The 21,740-nt window shown below is 36.2% G+C and overlaps 2 protein-coding genes across 3 annotated transcripts in view; one reads left to right on the top strand and one right to left on the bottom strand.

Moving 5' to 3' along the window:
* Positions 1-21,740, top strand: part of LOC306848635 (synaptic plasticity regulator PANTS-like) — an 806,624-nt gene that overhangs the window by 701,162 nt on the left and 83,722 nt on the right. The window lies entirely within an intron of this gene.
* Positions 3,114-21,740, bottom strand: part of efna5b (ephrin-A5b) — a 115,578-nt gene continuing 96,951 nt past the window's right edge. Inside the window, exons 3-5 of one of the 2 annotated variants that reach the window (XM_079383289.1) lie at positions 9,850-9,915; positions 9,556-9,633; positions 3,114-4,319 (exon numbers count right to left, since the gene is read on the bottom strand). In XM_079383289.1, coding sequence (XP_079239415.1) covers positions 4,195-4,319; positions 9,556-9,633; positions 9,850-9,915 — 269 coding nt within the window. In that variant the 3' untranslated portion in view covers positions 3,114-4,194. The remainder of the gene's footprint in view (positions 4,320-9,555; positions 9,634-9,849; positions 9,916-21,740) is intronic. The other variant, XM_079383290.1, reaches the window with a different exon arrangement.

Genomic DNA, 21,740 nt, shown 5'->3' on the forward strand with positions numbered 1-21,740 from the left:
GAATTACCCATGCACATTTTATATTATAGAAATCGAATAAAACAAAAATATATTTTGCATGTATTAATGAAATGGAACAATTGTATGGTGTGAGCTACAACTTTGTGTCAGAAAACATGATGCATTGATTTTAAATGGCTTTGATTCATTTCATGGTTCATAAAAGTTCATATTAAGTAATAATAAAATGTTTTTTCCAATTTTATTTTTTAGTACCCATAAACATTTTATATCATAAAAAGTAGATAGATGGTTTTTTTTTGTATTTAGTTTTCAAATATATTTAGTTTTAAAAAATGTAAGTCAAGTATTTTATAGTATTTTTTTATTTTATACATTATTTTCTATTTATAATAATAATGTGTGCGTGTGTGTGTGTGTGTGTATATATATATACAGTATATATATATATATATATATATATATATACAGTATATATATATATATATATATATATATATATAGTTATAATTTATTGTTATAAATATACATAAAATAATAGTAACAAATTAAAACTATAAAACACTATAAAATACTGGATTACATTTTAAAACTAAATGTAACTATGAATGAAATATTACAATAAACCTAAAGTTTTAATTTTTTTGAATGATATACAATGTTTTATGGAGTTTTATGAACCATAAAATTAATTAAAGCCAGTTAATGCATTATAATGTTTTCTGACACAAGCTTATTATTAGTACACAAGGTTGTAGCTCATACCATACAAATTTCAAATTTTATTAATAAATCTTGGCAAAAAAAAAAAAAGATATTTTATATATATATATATAATATATATATATATTTTTTTTAAATGGAATTCAGAAATGTCCTCCTCCTGTGTTTATAATTTCAATTCAACATCCTGTTTCAGTTCAAATTCACACACAAACTGAACAGATTCCCACTCTTAAACTCTGAATGTTTCTCGACGCTGACAGAGAGTCAGTCTGCGGCGCTCGGTTGACGAGAACTCATGACTGATGATTTATTCGCAAAATCATTGAAAACAAACAAATAAACAAACATCTCTAGAAACATTCTAAAGCAGTGCTATATGCTGTTAGCCAAAGCGCTTTGTGCAAAACTACAGCACTCTCCTGCGTAACCTTCTCATTTCAGTGGAACTACAGCACACACGAACGTGTCGAGAAAAGAAGAGGTGAAAACAGCCAAAAGAACACTTTATTTAACATGTTTTTTCATTATCAAGTCCATGCACATGCCACGTTATGAAACCAGCAAGTTCCTTCCGTTAAAATCACAGACAGTCCGGCAAACACAGCATCATCTGAACAAACGCTGCACCTTTGAACTCCATCCATCTGATCCGTCGGATCCTCGTGGAAAACCAAAAACCTTTAAAAACAGATGAAGCGTTCCTATTCGCTCAGGGCTTCAGACCGCAGTTCAAAGGTGGCCTCTGATTGGCTGCGTTTGTTAAATGCAAACATCCCAACGTTTCACTTTTTGCACTCTTTTTTTTTTTTTTTAGAAAAGACATGTGAATCAAATTAATACCTTAATATCAAACAATATGTACAACACATTTTGATCATAACATTTAATGTGGTATCCATAATAACAAATAACAGTGATGCTGAATTATAATAATTAAGGTTTTATGACGTGTCTATTTTTCCTCGTCCTCCAGAAAGGTACAAAAAACAAGTATTATTCTAACACTATAATGTTATATTTTTGACTACTTTAGGATACACGGTATCCATTTAATAAGCTGATTCTGTTTCCCAGTTCAAAGTGTGTACAAAGCGTGGTATTAATGGTAATAATTGGAGTACAAATGATACAAATACTACTGAAGCTGATTTTTTTCAAAAGTTTCTCTCATGGTTTCTAATGTAAACCATAAAACGGAGCACATATGGTGTGTTTCCTCGAGTCCTGATGTGGCAAAGCCGAGCTTCTGACAAAAACAAACAGGACTAGCAGAACCAAACAGGCTTATGAGAGTCAGAAAGGCAGAAACCATTATCCAATTGGCAACTGTTTGAAAGTCCACAGTATTGTTTATCGTCAGGAATAAGACTTCTCCCATCAGAAATCTCCTGTCTCTCAGTGTGAGCTCGTGTTGAAGCTCATTACGGCTCTTGAACGGAAACAGTGACGGAGCGAGTAACCAGGCAAACTACGGTTTGGGTGAATCTCACAAAAACACATCCGCATCACATTTCACTGCACAAAATTATTTTTTCATAAAGAAAATGAAGCCTTTTGCGTGTTTTATTCTGTAATTTCCATTCCTCTCAATGTACTGTACTTTACAATCAGGGTTGCATTTATTTCCTCTATTGTAAGTCGATTTGATTTAATGTGTCTGCTAAATTAAGAAATATAAATGTAGCAATACTGCAGCATTTATGAGTCTTAGATAATGTTCATTTCAACATAACATGACCTAATATGAACATAACTAACATGAACAACGGTATTTAACATTAACAGATTTATAAATGCTGTAAGAAATCCAATGCATTGTATTTTTCAACAAATGAGACCTTATTGTAAAGCATAACTGACTTTTGATTATTGTAACTGATTTACTGATTACGTGAGATTTTTATATCTTAATAATCAAATATTTAAAAGGTACTATGATAAATAAATACATAATTTAATGGTGAAGTGTGTGATTTTTGTGACACTGAACTAAATTTTAATTTAAAATGTAATAATTTAAAGATGTAATGTAGTCATTTTTTTATATATATATATTCATATGTAATTTAAAAAAAATATTACATAATTGTTTTTAATTCTAATGAACACACAACGCATAATATTTTGCATAATATACTTTTTTTTGTAATTTTTTGACACGCACACATAATTCCTGTATGTTATGTCTAATAATATCCCTAGATGTACCACAATTAATGGCTGAGGGACGTAACAATGATTAAAATAAAATAGAACCGAATAGAAAGAAATTCTATTTATATTTTATATTATAATTACAAACATTTAAAATTGAATTTTATATATAAAATTATATTTATTTAAAAAGGATGCAAAAACAAACAAACATTAATTCGTCCTAAAATATGCTTAATTTTGTTTGTGCAGAATAGAATTTTTTTTTTTTTGATTCTGTGGTGAAATGTGAGTCAGGTTTGGTGAGATTCACCCATCGGTTCCTCTGTCTATCGTATAAGGCTTCGGGAGGAGAAAAATGCCCATGTTCTAATGTCTTGCGTATGTCGCATCAGCATATTAAACGAGAACTGCACCGATTAACAGCTACAGAACAAACAAATGCATTAATGAAATCAACAAATGAAACGAAACTTTATTTCCCCGATGGAAACGCTGAACTCGAAGCACTTCCAGGAGATATTAGTATAGTGTACAGTATAAGGCCTATTCAAACAAATGCTTATTTTTTCCACTCATGTAAAAGAGGAAAACATCGTGCGGAGCCCCTTTCCTTATTTGGTTCCTAATAGAGTCGGACACACAGTTATGACAAGAAAAGAATTTCCATGATCCGTTAATGTTGATATCTCATATCAATTGATAAAAGGTCATAGGAAAAATATAGATATTTATGTTGCAGTTAAGTTTATCTTACAAAATACAAAATCATTGTTTTTAGTGGTGTGGTCTACTAAGACAAGTCCCTCGAATTGCAGTAGAGATTCAAATCCAAATTCAGACTAACCAATACAGACTAACCAACGTCTTCCTGTGATTGGGAAAGAAGTTTCCTCCGATGGATTCTGCAATTTGTTAAGGGAAGGCAGACGAAGGACGAAAGGCAAGAGTCTTTGTGTATGTATATAATATCGCTAACAGCAGAGCCGGTGAACTCGGGTTGATGTTTATGTCTGTTAACCCAGCTAAAAACCTTCAGTTCTCACAGAGCGTTTCTTAACGCATTCTCTAATTACCCACAAAAGAGCGACTCGCTCCCAATGGACCCAAATCAAATATGAGACTCCGCCCCCTTCCTCCCAGCAGCCAATCCCCAGCGACCAGCCGCCAGTCGATTGGTTAAACAGGCGATCTGCATTTCTTCTTTGCACGGCTAATCGACTTTTCTTAATCAAAGACAGCGAAGGACCATTTAAATATTGGAAAATAAAATGAAAGCGCAGCAGAAGTGTTCCTGGTGGATCTCAAGACGCGTGGGGTTTCCCGAGGGCTGCTTGAGGGGCCGGTGAGGGGCTATAAGGTGAGGAACACAGAGATGCAGAGCAGCAGCAGGGCCAGCAGGGGCCCCGACGTTTGGTGCCGCAGGCCTGAAGTCGACACGTCGCTCCGGGACGGTTCGGCCTCGTGACTGGTGTCGTCTGGAAGTGAGGAGACAACAAAATATTAGCCACTTCTATATAAAAGTTTTGGAAATTACTTCAACATTTACACCCCCCGCCCCCCACACACACACAAAAACAAAAAAACTTGATATTTGAAATAAAAACATGATAAATAAACTTTCACTGAAATAAAAATTCAAAAAAGTTTATTTCAGCTAGTGGAAAGGCAACTCTTCTCATTTTCATTTAGTTTAACGATGTATTAATTTGATAAGAATTAAAACTGAGAAAAAAAATCTAAGTAGACATGTTTAAAAAAACAACAAAATTACTAACATTTTAACTAAAATTCAAATGAAAACATGAAACTATAAAGTAATTCAAAATAATACACACTGTAAAAGTAACCTAGTGATACTACAATAATGTTAGTGTCCTATGAAATCTGTTTTATTATTTCCCCATCATTTTTTTTTGTTTTCCATTTTAATTTTTGTGGATTGCATTTTAAAATTCTAATGATCAAAATGTCAAAAAGTAGCTTCAGCAATAAATATTTAGTTTGATTCAGCATAAAATGTATTACACATACTCTTTTAGACCATCAGGGTGAGTAAATTATGACAAAATGTTCATTTTCGGGTGGGTGAACTACACTTTTAATAATTGTTTATTATTATTACTACTATGGAAGTATGAAATTATTTGTTTAATGAAATGATACTAAATTAAAATAAATGGTAAATGTCTTAAGCCATCGAGTCATTTGTTCATTCCTTTGATTCGTTCAAATGCTGATTCATTCAGGAGTGAAGTAAATGGTTCTTTATGAATGGTCCATTAGGTTTGTTCGACTTGAAGTGATCATCAGCATCAGATCGATCGGTGTGTGACATCAAAGCACTACAGAGAGCTACAGAGAGCAGACGATCCTAATGCGTTTGAATCGCTCTCGCAGTCCTTTGATCAGACACCGATCGATCTGTGCAGCGCCGCTTCAAATCCAACGCACCTAATGATTCACCCAATTCGTTTAAAACGTGGATTAAGAAATGAAATGCAGCTGTGTGTTGCTCGGAGACTAACAGTTCTGCTTTGTCTTTATGTTTTCGTTGGTAAAATTGAGCAAAACAGACAACATTGTGTCTAAAATAGCATTAACTTCTTATTTATTGAACTGTTGTATAAGATCAGCATCACATTTGCACTCGTGTAATATTGCACTTATTGCTCGTGTGTTATTGCTTAACTGATGCAAGTATGAGACAAAAACTCAAATGGGCATTTTTGCCCCTTATCTTGAATTTTAGGGACATTCTAACTACGTTCTCTAGGCTTCATCACACAGTTCCCTGCCTCATATTTGTCATCAATCAACTGTATGAAATGTCATAAATTGTCATAAAGAGGATATTTACACTAACTCCGCCCACCAAAGTGTGATTGGGGTGTTAATCATCAGTTACAGTGGCGCAGATGGTAAAGCGTGTGCTGTGGTCTTTTTTGACGCGATCGATGGGGTTCGAACCCGCCTTTTGCCTAACTTTTGTTTTCTCCCTTTTCAAATCTCATATCACATTGTAAAGGCATTTATTTTCAATAAAAATTAAGGAAATAATCAAAAAGTTGAAAAATGATCATTTACACTCAATACGTTATTATTGCATACTGGTTTATAATGTACGGAAGCGTATTGCATTCACTTGAGGAAAAAAAATCTACTCTGTTTTTCTGAATTAACGAGTTAAATTATCTCAGAATTACGAGATAATTTTTAATGAAAAAAAAAGTTTTTGCTCTGTTTTTCTGAATTAATGACTTAATTATCTAAGAATTACGAGATAAGTTTTCATGAAAAAAAGTATTTGCTCTGTTTTTCTGAATTAACGACTTATATCAGAATTACGAGATAATTTTTCATTAAAAAAAAGTTTTTGCTCTGTTTTTCTGAATTAACGAGTTAATTATCTCAGAATTACGAGATAATGTTTAATGAAAAAAAAAGTTTTTGCTCTGTTTTTCTGAATTAATGACTTAACTCGTAATTCTGAGATAATTAAGTCATTAATTCAGAAAAACAGAGCAAAAACTTTTTTTAATGAAAAATTATCTCGTAATTCTGAGATAATGAAGTCATTAATTCAGAAAAACAGAGCAAAAACTTTTTTTCATTAAAAATTATCTCGTAATTCTGAGATAATTAAGTCGTTAATTCAGAAAAACAGAGCAAAAACTTTTTTAATGAAAAATTATCTCGTAATTCTGAGATAATTAACTCGTTAATTCAGAAAAACAGAGTAGACTTTTTTTCCTCAAGTGAATGCAATACGCTTCCGTAATAATGTACGACAATACTGATGTGCAGATAATTGCCACTGTTTGCAACAAGTAGTATAAATAGCAGAAAATCCTGCTATTTCAACAATGTAAATAGCATCTATCACTAAGAAAATATGCTATTTGCACTTAGTGAATGCGTTATTTTTCACATTAATTAATTAATCTAATTAACGCGTTAAAGCCCTAATATAAATAAATAAATAAATATATATATATATAAATGTTTCCCAGAATGTCATTTGCAGGTCTTCATAAATTTATTATCAAACACGGTGGTAATTTAAAGTAATAAAACACTAGTGCACGTCCAATTGCCGTCTAAACTTTAAGCAGCAAATAACCCCAGAATCGTCAGTAATAACAGAGGCAGGGCTGTTTGGAGTCTCAGTGCAGTTCTGCTGGTTTATTGGTGCAGACACACAGAATGCGGTTATCATCAGTGAGCGTGATATGGCTTTGGAAAGCACAGCGTCAGCGGGGGAAACGGACAGGTGTGGCGCTAAAGGAGACAGATAAATATGCTTGGGAGGGGAGGACAGAGCAGTTTGCTGGCTCATTCAGGCGGGCAGACAGACACCTCCAGCCTCTCAGTGGGGATCTGGACTAATAAATCAATGCCTCCATCATGACACGGCGCCTGCCAGCAACCCAGGCCTGGGTGGGTGTGTGTTGGCGAGGTGAAACTGCATGAGAAAATAATACTGTGTTCAGCTACACTGACACTATCTGCAGTGTTAATTGATATAAGCATGCGCTTTCAACAGCTTTTCACCATAATCGCCCACTGTACTGAAACTGCCTATGCACTTGGTTTTCTGAATATGTGAAATGTTAACACTTTTTGATAGTTCACTTTTGCACGATTATGAAATCGAAGAAATCGTTCGCGATAATGAAAGTTGTTTGTGTAGCTTCTCAGTAAACTACGGCTCTCTGTAGTAAATGCTGCTCCATCTGCACGTGAAAATACCACATTTAACAACATGTTTTTACTTCAAATTCACTTTATAACGTCAGCCGAGTTAGTTGACATGTAGTTGCAAATAAGTTACTTATAGTTTGTAGAATGTTTGTAGAAAGCAGACTATAGAAATAAAGTGTAACCTGTGAAATAATCTGTAAATCTACAGGTTAGAAAGTCTAGCCGGTCGTAGGCTTTTATGAAATGTTTTTTTATCTTTCCCCAGTTCCAATTTAAGTTAATATTTAATTTAATTTAATAGTTTAATTATATTGTAATGATCAAAACGCATGTTTAATCAATTGAATTCATAAAACTTTCATTTATTTAAATTGTAACAATAATAAAATAATTAAATGTTGATGTTTTTCAGAAATTCTTTGTCTTTTTAAATTATTCTGTGATTTATTCTGTATAATTTTCATTCTTTGATTTAATACAAATGTATCATCATGAAACTGGTATTTAAATCAATGAATAAAACTTGAGCAATCGAATTCATCTTTAACAAAACAATTTGAACTATTGCTTTTATTTTCTGTCAAACAGTGTTTGTCATTTTAATTTAATATTTAATTACATTTTAATAATCAAAAAGCATATCTAATTAACTGAATTCATAAAACTTTAATAAGTTACTAAAATGGTAAAAAAAAAAAAATACATGTCTATTTTTGCCAGAAATGTTGTTGTCTTTTCTTAATTGTTCTGTTTTATGATTTATTACTAATTTATTGTCAAAAACAATGGTTTTCAAATTAATACATACGACTTTAACAATTTAATTAATATTTTAAAAATGCATACAAATTAAATTTCAACAATTCCTTTTATCTTTTTTGCAAACAAAGTGCTGCAAAAGGTTAAATTAAAATGTGAATGAAACAATTGAGATATTCCTTAAAACATTATGCTTTAATAAACTGTATTGATATTACTGTTATTATCATTATTTTGAGAAGAACATTTTTTTGTACAACAGACATGTTTCTGTCATAATTTCTTCGTTTAACCGAAAGTTTAACCAGACTAATGTGTATTTTAAGAGTTTTCTTAAATTAAATATTGAAATGCTGACAAAGTGACAGTAAGACTTCTTAATTTAATAGTCTTTTTGTGCTTTAATGCACTATTCCATATTGTGCTTTTATTAAATGTACAGTACTACTTTCCAAATTGTGGCACATTTGTGACATTCACTTTTTTATGACTGGATTCATATAGTTATGGACAGATTTGCCATTAAACAGCACACAAAAACAAAGCAAACGGTGGTTGGTCAGATGGTCATTTCTTGTCACAGTGGGTGGTTAAGATTTTAGACCAATAGTCAACATTCAGATTTTTCCCTTTGTCTATTTCATTACATCTTGAATTTGAATGCAGGACCCATGTTTGATCATGAGACCATGAAAGTCAAAGCTGGCGTGACAGAAATGGCAATAAATATTACGAGCCGAGACTGGTGCATATGTTAGTAAGTGCCATGTGTTTGGATGTAATAGGTTTCATCAGGGAGAAGCCAAACAAGCTTGGCATCGTCCCACGTGACACTGCTAATTTGGCACAAAACCTTCATGCATATCCAAGTTTTGGATCTTCATTCTTTCCGCAGTCAACGTGCATGCATATATTGTAAATACAATCCATGCATTTAAGCTGGCAGGCATGATAGACACTGACTGACTGAAGCTTTTGGCTCGCTGAAAGGTCACATGGCTAATTTCTGGTCACTTAATTGCTTGTGTACAGGGTGGAGATGTTGACAGACAGCCCTCAGCTATTACAAGAGAATGCATTATTAATACGATGTGTACCTCATGCATAAATAAAAGTCTTTGTGGTTCGAAGTGTCAGAGAAGCCGCAGGCGTAACTCAATTCGAGATGCATTAATACACAAGCACAGAGTGATTAGAGGAACTAAAGCACACAGACTGAACAAAGCGAAGGTGATTTCAAGCCATACTGACCTCTTGGTTCTAATGCATTGTCTACTTTGTCATCGACAAAAACGCGGTCATGAACGCCTATGGTTTTCTCGCAGCCATCTACAAAAACAGAAGAAATGAAAAAGATACCGTAAGCCAATCATGTTAGTGGTAATTCAGCAGCCCGACCCACCTGCCAATCAGAGGAAAGCACACAGAAGCAGTCACCTGTTGTTAATGTCCATTAAAGTGTGTTGCATTGAAAAGCATGGGAGTTTCCAAACCAAATGTCTCCGACAGAATCATACGTGTGTGTTTGTAATCAGTGACACTTACTTGGTGGTCTCACGAATACTTTCAGCTTGAGACACGACCTTCTCCCGGTTTCTGTGATCATGGATGCTGTAAAATACAAAGAAGAGATAAGAGAAGGTGATAAGAGAAGGTGAGTACACACACACACACACACACACACACACACACACTATCCTATAAAGCTGCGGCTTGTGGGTGTATTTTGTGGTCCGAAGTAGGAAATTGCTCCTTTCCTGTGGAATCTAAAGGGCGTGCACACACACGCACACACACACACACACATGCACACATGCACAAACACACACATGCACAAACACACACATGCACAAACACACGTGGCGCCTGCGGGGTGAAGAGAGGAACGTCACGCTGTCATTTGTGGTTTTCTGTCACTAGCAGTCTGCTGGTTTATCAGTCATAAACTTTGGGCCCCGAGAGTTTTGAACACAAATACACTGGATGAATTCAAAAGAGGAAAATCGCAGCTGAAATTATAGAGTGACTTCATCTCAGGTTTATTTTTAGGCAAAGTATGACATGTGTTTCTTGAATGCGACATTTAAGGTCCAGTAGGGAAGACAATTCACACAAAGATCGCCCCAGAATTTCAATTGTTTCTGCTAGACAGAAACCAAACTAAATGGAGATCTGACTCTCCCAAGAATAAACTCACAAATCACAACTCTCCCAAGAATAAATGATCTGTGCTTTGCATCTGTCAACATTTGACTTATTAATGTCTATTTTTACTTAGCAATTTTAGGAGAAACAGCAAGCAATCAGCTCTTTCAATGAGTCATAAATGTGATGTTTCTTAAGCCGTGAAAGAGAAAACTCTGAGGAATTCTATGTTCATCTGAGGTTATTCTGTGAGCTTTATTAAGACGGACAGCACAGTGCAAGTTCAACGCTTAGACTAATTAAGGCTAATTACTCTCAACAGGGGATTTTATTCTGTGATCTTTGGTGGGAATGTGCTGTGGTGTGTGTAGGTGTAGAGTTCCTACATTATAGTCTTTTAACTCTTCAGAGTAAACAATCACAAGCCGTTTACCTCCATAATGTGATGCATTTCTGAATGAAACAGATGGACAATAAATGTAGGCCAGGACTTGATTTTATCCATAGGGAATTGATTTCAGAAACAGCTGCAATAACACCATTATGAAAGTAAATAGGGTCAGTTTTGATTTCCATGCATCAAAATTGCATCAGTCCTGATGTTTCACTTAAAATGGGATCATTATTTCTCATGCTTTTAAATGCAAAAGGTTACACCGATATCTAACAGTGGCTCAAAATCGTTTATTTAGCATATCAATCTGCTATGAAACATACTGAATATCTTCAAATCATCACATATTTACAGTTTAATAGTGACATCTGCATGTGTAATGCACATTTTTGAAGTGAAACGCAATCCTGATCAGTATTCTGTGCCGCTCGAGTTTATTAATGGAATAAACAAACACCTGAAGCAGGTCATGAATCCAAATGATAGTTTCACAAAGAGACAAATAAACCCAACAAACAGAAATACATGAGTCACACTGCTAAAAAATGCTTTTCTTACTTCGAGTTTTTGTCTTGTTTCCAGCCAAAATATCTAAAAATTACTAAATCAAGAAGGATTTTCTAGACAAGTAAAAATAATTGCCTTGTTTTCAGAAAAAATTGTCAAAATTAAGTGAGTTTTTTAATAAACGTTTTTAGGTTTGAGTCAGTATAAAAAAAAAAAATGCTCATCAAGGATGAATTAAATTGATCAAAAGTGACAAAGACATTTATAATGTTACAAAAGATTTGTATTTCAAATAAATGCTGTTTTTTTTTTTTTTTTTTTACTTTCTATTCACCTGCAAATCCTGAAAGATAAAGTGTATCACAGTTTCAACAAAAATATTGCGCAGCACAAGAATGATTTCTGAAGATCATGTGACACTGAAGACTGGAGTAATGATGCTGAAAATACAGCTGCGCATCACAGAAATAAATTACATTTTAACACATATTCACATAGAAAAAAATTATTTGAAATTATAGAAATATTTCATATTATTACTGTTTTGACTATATTTTTAAATGCAGTCTTGATGAGCATATGAGAGTTCTTTCAAAAACATTACTTTTTTTTTTTACTGGCCCCAAACATTTAAGCACCAACTACCAGAACAATGTACAATTTGTAGACAGAAACAAGTTTTCACGTGTGCTGTAATGAAATGAACACATTTCCAGGAACTCTGCCTCCTTCACTTCTCCTGTATGTGACTTAATAATCAAACAAATTTTCTGATTGGAAATCTGGCAAGCGTGTGCTCCTGTCAGAGTCAGCCCACCCTTTGGGCAAGTATGCTAATCAGCATTTATTTCATTTGACAAAGACAACATACGAATGCAGAGCTATTAAATATGCAGCGCTCTCTTTTGAGCGCCGTAGCCAGCGGTAGAGCTTTCTCAATTTGTCCTCATCCATAAAGAGCCTCGACTAATAGCATCAGCAGAGATGAAGAGCATTTCTCACAGCCCTCATCTGCCTCTCCGCTTTAGTGCTGCTGTCTCTCTCATCATGTACATGCAAATGAAACAGAAAGAGAGTGTGTGTGTGTGTAAGAGAGAGAGAAAGAGAGAGAGAGAAAGTGTGAAAGGTTCACAGGTGTATGTACACACCTGTGATCCCTATATATGACAAAACCTCATAAATAATATGTAATTAATTTGTGTAGCCTAAAGTTAAATAAAAAAATAAAAATTTCTGACACATATAAAATATGTTGCTAAAAAGGCAATTATAAAGACATGCATAACAACACCCTGGTAACCACTCAGAATAATTTAGCATCTGCAGAGCAATAGTCTAGCAACAACAGCACCCTGTAAACTACACAGAACCCCCTTGCAACCACATAGCAACAACCTAGTAACCACACAGAATACTCTAGCATCTGTAGAGCAATACCCTAGCAACCGAAACACACTGGCAACCTCTTGGCAACTACACACCCTAGCAACACCCTGGCAACCACACAAAACACCCTAGCAATCACATAGCAACACCCTGGTAACCACACCCTAACAACCACAATGTAACACCCTAGTAACTTCATAGCAACAGCTTGCTAAACAGCCAGGACACCCTAGAAACCCCTATAGCAACCACATAGGAACACCCTGACTACCACACAGAACATTCTAGCAATCACATAAAAAACTGTCAACCAAACAAAGTACCCTAGAAACCGTATAGCAACACCTTAGGTAACTGCATCGCAACACTTTGGCAACCACCCAGAACACCCTTGCAACAACCAACCAAACTAAACAGAACACCCTAGAAACGGTATAGCAACACCTTGGCAACCACCTTGAATCCCCTAGTTAGTTTAGTGAGTTTTGCATGACTCACATTCATCAATGTGAAAAACTAGTTATTGAAATAGTGCCTGAAAAGTGTGAAACTGAATAAAGGATGTAGATGTATTTCCATATCTCTGCCATCTTAGTATGATAGTAAGACTTCCATAGGAGACAACACAGACTCATTCACACAATGCAGTGGATCAGCAGCAGGTGCTCATCATGTGTTTAAAGATGTTCTCATTACTGCCAATTCAGCTCAACTGCACTGTTAATCTGGAGGGAACACATTGTAATTTAATGTGCTTTTAATTTCTACAAGACACCAGAGACTTTCATCATTGTGGCAATAACACAAATTCACAATTTTAAAAGCCTCCAAAAACATCTACTGTAATATAATGAAATATTAGCAATACAAATGTTGTAAAAGATATTTTCCCAATCATAATACACTGATATTTTTTAAAGGCCATCAATGGAAAAAGGCCATGAAACATATATTACAAATGGACCTCAGACAGCTCATCTGATACACTGAAAAGTCTCTTCCTGCTGTAAACATGTTATTGCTGATACATCTGAGTTCACATTCATCAGGAGATCTGCAGGCAGGAAACATGAATTCCACTTCATACAGACCATACCGAACCCTAGCAACCACATAGCAACACCCTGGCAACCACTGTAAAGATGTTTTTTTTCTGTGTTTTTTTACTGATGCATAGCAACACCCTAGCAACTGCAACCTCCTGGAAACACACAGGCCACTAAACAGAACACCCTGGCAACTGCTACCCCCTGGAAATACCCAGGCAACTAGACAGAACACCCTAGCAACTGCATAGAACACCCTAGCTTCTGCATAGCAACACCCGAACAACTGCAAAATCTTGCCAACACCCTGACAAAACACCCTACCTATCACAAAGCAACACCCTGGCAACCACTGTAAACATGTTTTTTACTAGTGCATAGCAACAACCTAGCAACTGCAACCCCCTTTTAACACCCAGTCAAATAGACAGAACACCCTAGCATCTGTATTGTATAACAACACCCTAACAACTCCAACACCCTGGCAGCTAGACAAAAGACCCTAGCTATCACAGAGCAACACCCTGGCAACCACTGTAAACATGTTATTTAGTAATGCATAGCAACAACGTAGCAACTGCAACCCCTTGGTAACTCCCAGGCAAATAGAACACTCTAGCATCTGTATAACAACACCCTAACAATGGCAAAACCCTGTCAACAACCTGGCAAATAGGCAGAACACCCTAGCAACTGCAAAGCAACACCCTGGCCACAGCAACACCTTGGCAACTAGGCAGAACACCCAAGCATTCACACAGGGCACCCTAGAAACTGCACAGCAACACCCTGACAGCCACTGTAAATGTTTTTTTTTTTTACTGATGCATAACAACACCCTAACAACTGCAACCTCCTGGAAACACCCAGGCAACCAGACATAGCATCTGTATAGCAACACCCTTGCACCTAGACAGAATCATGCACAGAATTTTTGTACTTTTAAATCTTATTTAAAATAAGCAAATTTTTAGGTCATCTTTTTCTTAAATATCTTAAATGTTAGATTCTAGTCTGTTCTTTTAATTTGCTTTTTTCCCCTGGATGTGTTGTATTTTTACCTGTTTGTTTTATTATGTGAAGTACCTTGAGCTGCTTTAAAGGCACTATATAAAAATTAAGTTTATTATTATTATTATTACAGTTTATTAGACAGAACATCCTAGCAACCAAATAGCAACACTCTAGCACCTGCAACCCCATGGAAACAGCCAGGAAATTAAGCAGAACACCCTAGGAATCACACAGAACACCCTGGCAACCTCTGTGAACATGTTTTATTTTTTACTGATGCATAGCAACACCCTAACAACTGCAACCCCTTGGAAACACCCAGGCAACTAGGAAGAACACCGTAGCCATCGCATAGAACACCATGGAAACCACTGTAAACACGTTATTACTGAGGCATAGCAACGCCCTAACAACTGCAACCCCTTAGAAACACCCAGGCAACTAGGCAGAACACCTAACTGCAAAGCAACACCCTGGCAAATAGGCAGAACATTACACAGAACACCCTAGCAACTGCATAGCAACACACTGGCAACCACAGTAAACATGTTATTTACTGATACAGTTCAAGTGCATTTACAGATCTGCAGGCACACGGATTGCACTTCAATCTAAAGTGAAAACACACTGGGTGAATTCTTAAAGATGCCATTCACAAACACGGTCTCCGGAAGTGCATAGCCTCTGGTGAGCGAGTGTGTGTGCGTGTTTGTGTGTGAGTGTGTGTGTGATGATCCGCTCACAGACGCTCTTTGGCAGCGTCTTTCAGTAAGTGTAAGATGCTGTCTGGCAGGCGGGCAGGCAGGTCTGGGCCGTGTGCCACCGAATGTTACAGTCACACACACAGGAAGAGGAAAACAGCAGGACGCCGGGAAGTGTTGTGACCCAGAGGACGCAGAAGGGAATCAGACGAAACAAAACAAAGAGAAGGAGAAGGTTCCATTCATCAAAGGCATGATAATGGTTGACGTGCTCCTTCACACCGCAGGAGAGGCGATGAAACCAGGAGTCTTCATGATGGTGAGAGATGTGCTGGCTCCGTCTGCGGCTCATGCACAGAAATATAATAAACTCAGTTTGTCTGTCATTAAACTGATCTACATCACTGCGCTCATGCAAATGGTTCGCCGTTACCATGACAACCAGGGTACAGCATTTAAGAATGGGCTTCCTTTGTGTGAGTTTAAATTGAATTGACCACAACATACAGGATGCTGAATTGGAATGAAAGGAAGAGGAATTTACCGAATTGCACATTTGGATTAAGTAATATTGCGAAATATTATTACTATTTCAAATAACTGTTTTCTTTGTGAATATCTTTTAAAATATCCAGTCTTCAGTGTCACATGATCTTCAGAAATCATTCTAATATGCTGATTTACTGCTCAACAAACATTTCTGATTAATATCAATGTTGAAAACAGTTGTGCTGTTCAGTATTTCTGTGGAAACTGTGATACATTTTGTTTTTCAGGATTCACAGATGAATAGAAAGTTCAATATAACAGCATTTATTTGAAATAGAAAACCTTTGTAATATTATAAATGTTTTTACTGTCACTTTTTATCAATTTAATGCATCCTTTGCATGCAGTATATATAACAATGTATTTAATTACAATAAATTAACTTATTATAAATTAAATTAAACTTACACTTATACATTCCAGTTATGTATGACATATTAACATTTTAATTCCAATTCGGAATTCTTATTCAAATCCAGCAATTTAAAAGTCACTCCCAATGTAATTCTGAACGCACCAACTCTGATAGCGACTGCATCCCTTACAGCATCTATCAAACCTGCAGCAGTCGCTAGACAGTCGCCAGAGAGGGTAAAGCATGATTTAATATGCGTCCATGAGGTCATAAACCCCCCGTGCTGTTCCTGACACTCCAAACCGCATCCAGATTTTCCAATTCCACTCGCGTCAGACAGAAAAATGTGATTCATTCTCTTCTCAGCCACTGACTCCCTCCTGTAATATTGGATTTGGAGACATTGAGAGATTAAAATCCATCCTTAAATTCACAATATTAGAAAAAGATGCTGTCTCAAGCATTTCGAGGTGGGGGGGTCAGCAGTGCGCCCTGACCTTTGACCTCAGAGAGACACGCTCACATGGATCACACTGTATTCAGCTTAATAGCCTGCAGATGTGAACGTCACTAAACAGCTCCCTGCATTTACCATTTTCAGCGTCACTTGCTACAGCAGCGCAGAAAGGAAAACAGTATTTGTCTCAGATAAGAAATCCCTCCTGATGGACACCGTCTCCTCTCTGAGACAAAAACATGATGAATTACATCCTTGTTTGATTTCACCTCATGTCTCAATTAACCTGCTCAACTGGATCACAGCATAACCTCAAAAAGAAAACACAAAACCTCACTGACCGCACTAAAAGAACACAAGACGGGGGCTTTTTCATATTGCAAACAGCAATTTGTCATTTTAATCCTCTTTTCCAGTAGGCTGTAATACCGTGATCACACTACAAATCTCTGACTAATGAAAATCACAGGCACATTTGTAAAACAACACACTGCTGCTGAATGCCGGCTCACATGTGTCACAGCGAGCTGTTTTACTGATGAAGAAAAAAGAACTGGAGCTTTTGATTTTATATTGTTTGCAGACTGTGTTACACACACACACACTGACATTACTGACACCCTCAAACATAGAACAGCCTAGCAACCCTATAGCAACACCCCGGTGACCACACAGAACACCTAAGCAACTGCATAGCAACACCATGGTGACTGCACAGAACACACTAGCGGTCACACACAACAGCAACAATACAGAACACCCTAGCCACTGCATAGCAACACCCTAGCAACTGCATAACACTATAGCAACTGCTTAGCAACACCCTGGCAACCACAGAGAACATCCTAGCAATCACATAGCAACATCCTGGAAACCACACAGAACACCCTAGCAACCATATAAAGTAGGGCTGAACCAGAATATTCGATTATTCGAATATTCGTTGGGTGGGTTGGCATTCAATATTCAATTTTGAGATTCAAATATCCTTTTTTATTTTTTCTCGAACACCTGGCATCCCCCGTGAAACGGTTCTCAACTTGTCCGCCTGGCTGAACATCTGCACCAGCCAATGAAAGACGTTCGTGCTGACCTATAGCATGCATATATATGAGCCCGCTTATATTATGAGCGTGCTTGCTGCACATCTACATTTGAAATAATGAACTTAAGCGCGCAAAAGACGCGACATGTGAACGGACCCTCTGCTATCACAAAACCGAATGCGATGCATGCGTTTTCTTTCTGTCAACTGTCCCGAGATGCGAGCGAAAGTCTTGGGTCAGCGTGCTGTAGCTCTTGTAGTGCAGACGAGATGCGCCGATATTAAGCCGCTTTGAGACCACAACGAGAGTGAAAGAGAGAAGACGCGGTCCAGCTGAATCACTCACGCTGTTTTCAAATGACTGATTTAATCTGGTATTTTGTGTGGATTTATTTACTCATCTAACCTACAAGCTATATTTAATAAATGTTTGCAAGAATTTCCCTCATTATAAACTCGAAAGCTGCGGGAATGAGTAAAACTATGCGATATAGGCCTACACACAAATGCAGGACCTGATTAAATATAATTATATTATACAGAGATTTGTAAAATAAAATTCCACGACTTTTACTAAACTTTTCCAGGCCTAGAAATGGCTGGTTCGCTCCTGGCTCGCTCTGTTAGTTTATTAAATGTTTATTAATTATGAACGTGTCGCATGTCCATATTGCACCAAAATGCAACACTGCACTCCCTTGGGTCCGCAGCAACACACCTGCCGCGCGTGAAGTCATTGGATGAACGTTTCTCGACACAATAAAAATGAAAACAGGCAGATAGACGCACAGAGATTCCTGCCTTTATTAGAGAGAAGAATATGTTCAGCCCCTCCCTCTGAAGCTTCGAATATTCGGTGTTGATTCCTATCGAAGCTTCGAAGCTCAAAAAATGGTATTCGGACCAGCCCTAATATAAAGTAGCAACACCCTGGAAACCACACAGAACACTCCAGCAACTGCATAGCAACACCCAGGTGTCACACAGAACACCCTAGCAATCACATAGCAACATCCTGGCAACCATACAGAACACACTAGCAAACAGAATAGCAACACCTAGGTGACCACACAGAACACCCTAGCAACCACATAGCAACACTGTGGCAACCATACAGATCAACCTAGCAATCACATATTAACACCTTAGCAACTGCATATCAACACCCTGGCGAACACACAGAACACCCTAGCAATCACATATCAACACCTTAGCAAGTGCATAGCTATACCCTGGCCACCACACAGAACACCCTAGCAACCACATAAAATAGCAACATCCTGGAAACCACACAGAACACTACAACAACTGCATAGCAACACCCAGGTGTCACACAGAACCAGAGGTGAAAAAGTACTCAAAAATTTTACTCAAGTACAGATACTCAGTGAAAATTTTACTCAATTAAAAGTACAAGTATCTGACCAAAAACATACTTGACTAAAAGTAATGTACAACTTTAAATTGTACTGAAGTATTAGAAATGTAGAAGTACTTTTATTTCTAACAGATATACAGAAGTTTTGTTAAAGGGAGAAAACAAAATGCACAGGTCAAACACACATCTAGTGCAACAACAACATTTAAAATGCAGCACCGTGGAACACACAGACAAATACAGGGAAAGGGATTTAAATTACAGTTTAGGCTGCACCTGTGGGGTGGATTGATTATCTCGGCAAAGGAGAGGTGTTCACTAACACAGATTTAGACAGATTTGTGAACAATATTTGAGAGAAATAGGCATTTTGTGTACATAGAAAAAGTCTTAGATCTTTGAGTTCAGCTCATGAAAAATGGGGGCAAATACAAAAATGTTGCGTTTATATTAAGAGTTTTAGAGATCTCTTTGTATAATGCAAGTGTATGGGACGTCTTGAATATTACAGTAACTCATACAACCCTTGTTAATGAATCAGTGTCTTCTTAAGTGAAACTATAAATACAAAAAATACAATATTTTAAACTTAACCATTGTGTTCACTTTGTGTGGTTTCTGAAGTGGTCCTGTCCCCTTGCATTATACAGACTACAAATCTTTTCTTCTGTTCATCTGAAGAAAGAAAGTGATGAACATTGGGACGACATGAGGATGAGTAAATGATGAAAGAATTTTCATTTTTGGGTGAACTATTCCTTTGAAGAGCAAAATGTGATGCAGAAGCTAAAACATATTCCAGACCGAATACAAGAATGTGTTGAATTAATGAGGAGAGTTATAGAATTAAAACATACAACATTAACATTTTGAAAGGCCACTTTTTTGTGTTGTCTATTCAACATGACTGTCTAAAACAGGAATGGGGAGCGCTGAGTTTAGCTCCAACCTTAATCAAACAAACCTGAACAAGCTAATCATGGTCCAGGATACAGGTCGGTATATATTGACCAATAATTATTTGTGACTAATTAGATTAATTAATGAACAAATCATGTAATTATTAAGATTAAAAAAATATTAATTGACAGTCCTAACTGCTACTCAATGTGTCATATAATGACATATTATAAATACAACTTATCCACCTGGTAAGAACATCACTAAACATAAATTACAATTTGTTTATTATCTTTTTTTGGAGATGTGTAACATTTAATAAAAAAAAACAATCATTCCCACAAAAATATTAATTGTATTTAAATTCTCATCACTGATTTATTTGCACTCAATCTTGTGCATTCACCCAATATATTACACAGCTAATGGCTCTATCAAAACAGAAAGAATAATGAACTTTTTTTAAGGGGGTGGAAACGCAACTTTGCTACCTCAATATCCTTCCTCAGATTTGACGGAGAACGTTGGAAGCCTGGCATTTATTATCTGATGAACGTCACAACTGAAGTAGAAATGTGTGTGCTTGATGCGTGAAAACAATGATCAATGGTTCTCACATCAAGCACACACATTTGAACTTACCTTTAGCATATTTATTGTGCATAAGATGAAATAAAATTGTAAGGAGTAAAAAGTACTGTTTTTTTTTCTCCAGAAATGTAATCAAGTAAAAGTACTTAGTAACCAAGTAAAAGTAACCAGTTTAAATTGTACTTGAATAAAGTACAAATCCCCCAAAATAATACTCAAGTAAAGTAATCAAGTAAAATTACTCAGGTATTTTACACCTCAGCATAGAACACCCTAGCAATCACATATCAGCACCTTAGCAAGTGCATAGCTATACCCTGGCAACCACACAGAACACCCTAGCAACCACACAGCAACACACACACAAACTGGTTTCTTTACCATCTACATCTACCATATTTGCTTCTCAGGTCAATTTATCTTGATTTAAGATTTTTTTTGCAGTGTATAAACTGCAAAAAGGTAAAAAAGGTAAGAGCGCCACTAAAAATCCGGTAGACTTTTCTCTGCTGCTGCTATTAGAGAGAGACGTGACAGTCTGTAGTGATAATGTCAGTCAGTGAGGAACGACCGCAATCAGGGCGAGCGATAACATTTCTACTGAGCGCCACCTTCACGACTGCTCCAGACGTGTCTCTTCAAACACTGATTTAGAGAAATGTCACAGATAACCATCATCTCAAAGCATCTGCAACAACACCATAATGATCTTCTGTAGTTCACATGAAAATTCAATCAACAACAATCCATGAAAACAGACATTCAAGAGTTGCTAAGCTAGTGAGCTTATGTTATAAATGTTATAAAAATATAACATCACATAAATACTGGGTAAAACATAATTAGACTGAACTAGTTTCTATACCTTTTGTCATTGCATGACATATATTTAGTATTAATTTCTCTTGATTTGAAGTCAACAGCACTGACTGATGAACTTGACACTGTTATTGAACTGAACTGAATCA

The sequence above is a fragment of the Barbus barbus genome (genome assembly GCF_936440315.1).
Source record: "Barbus barbus genome assembly, chromosome: 28".
Lineage (NCBI taxonomy): Eukaryota > Metazoa > Chordata > Actinopteri > Cypriniformes > Cyprinidae > Barbus > Barbus barbus.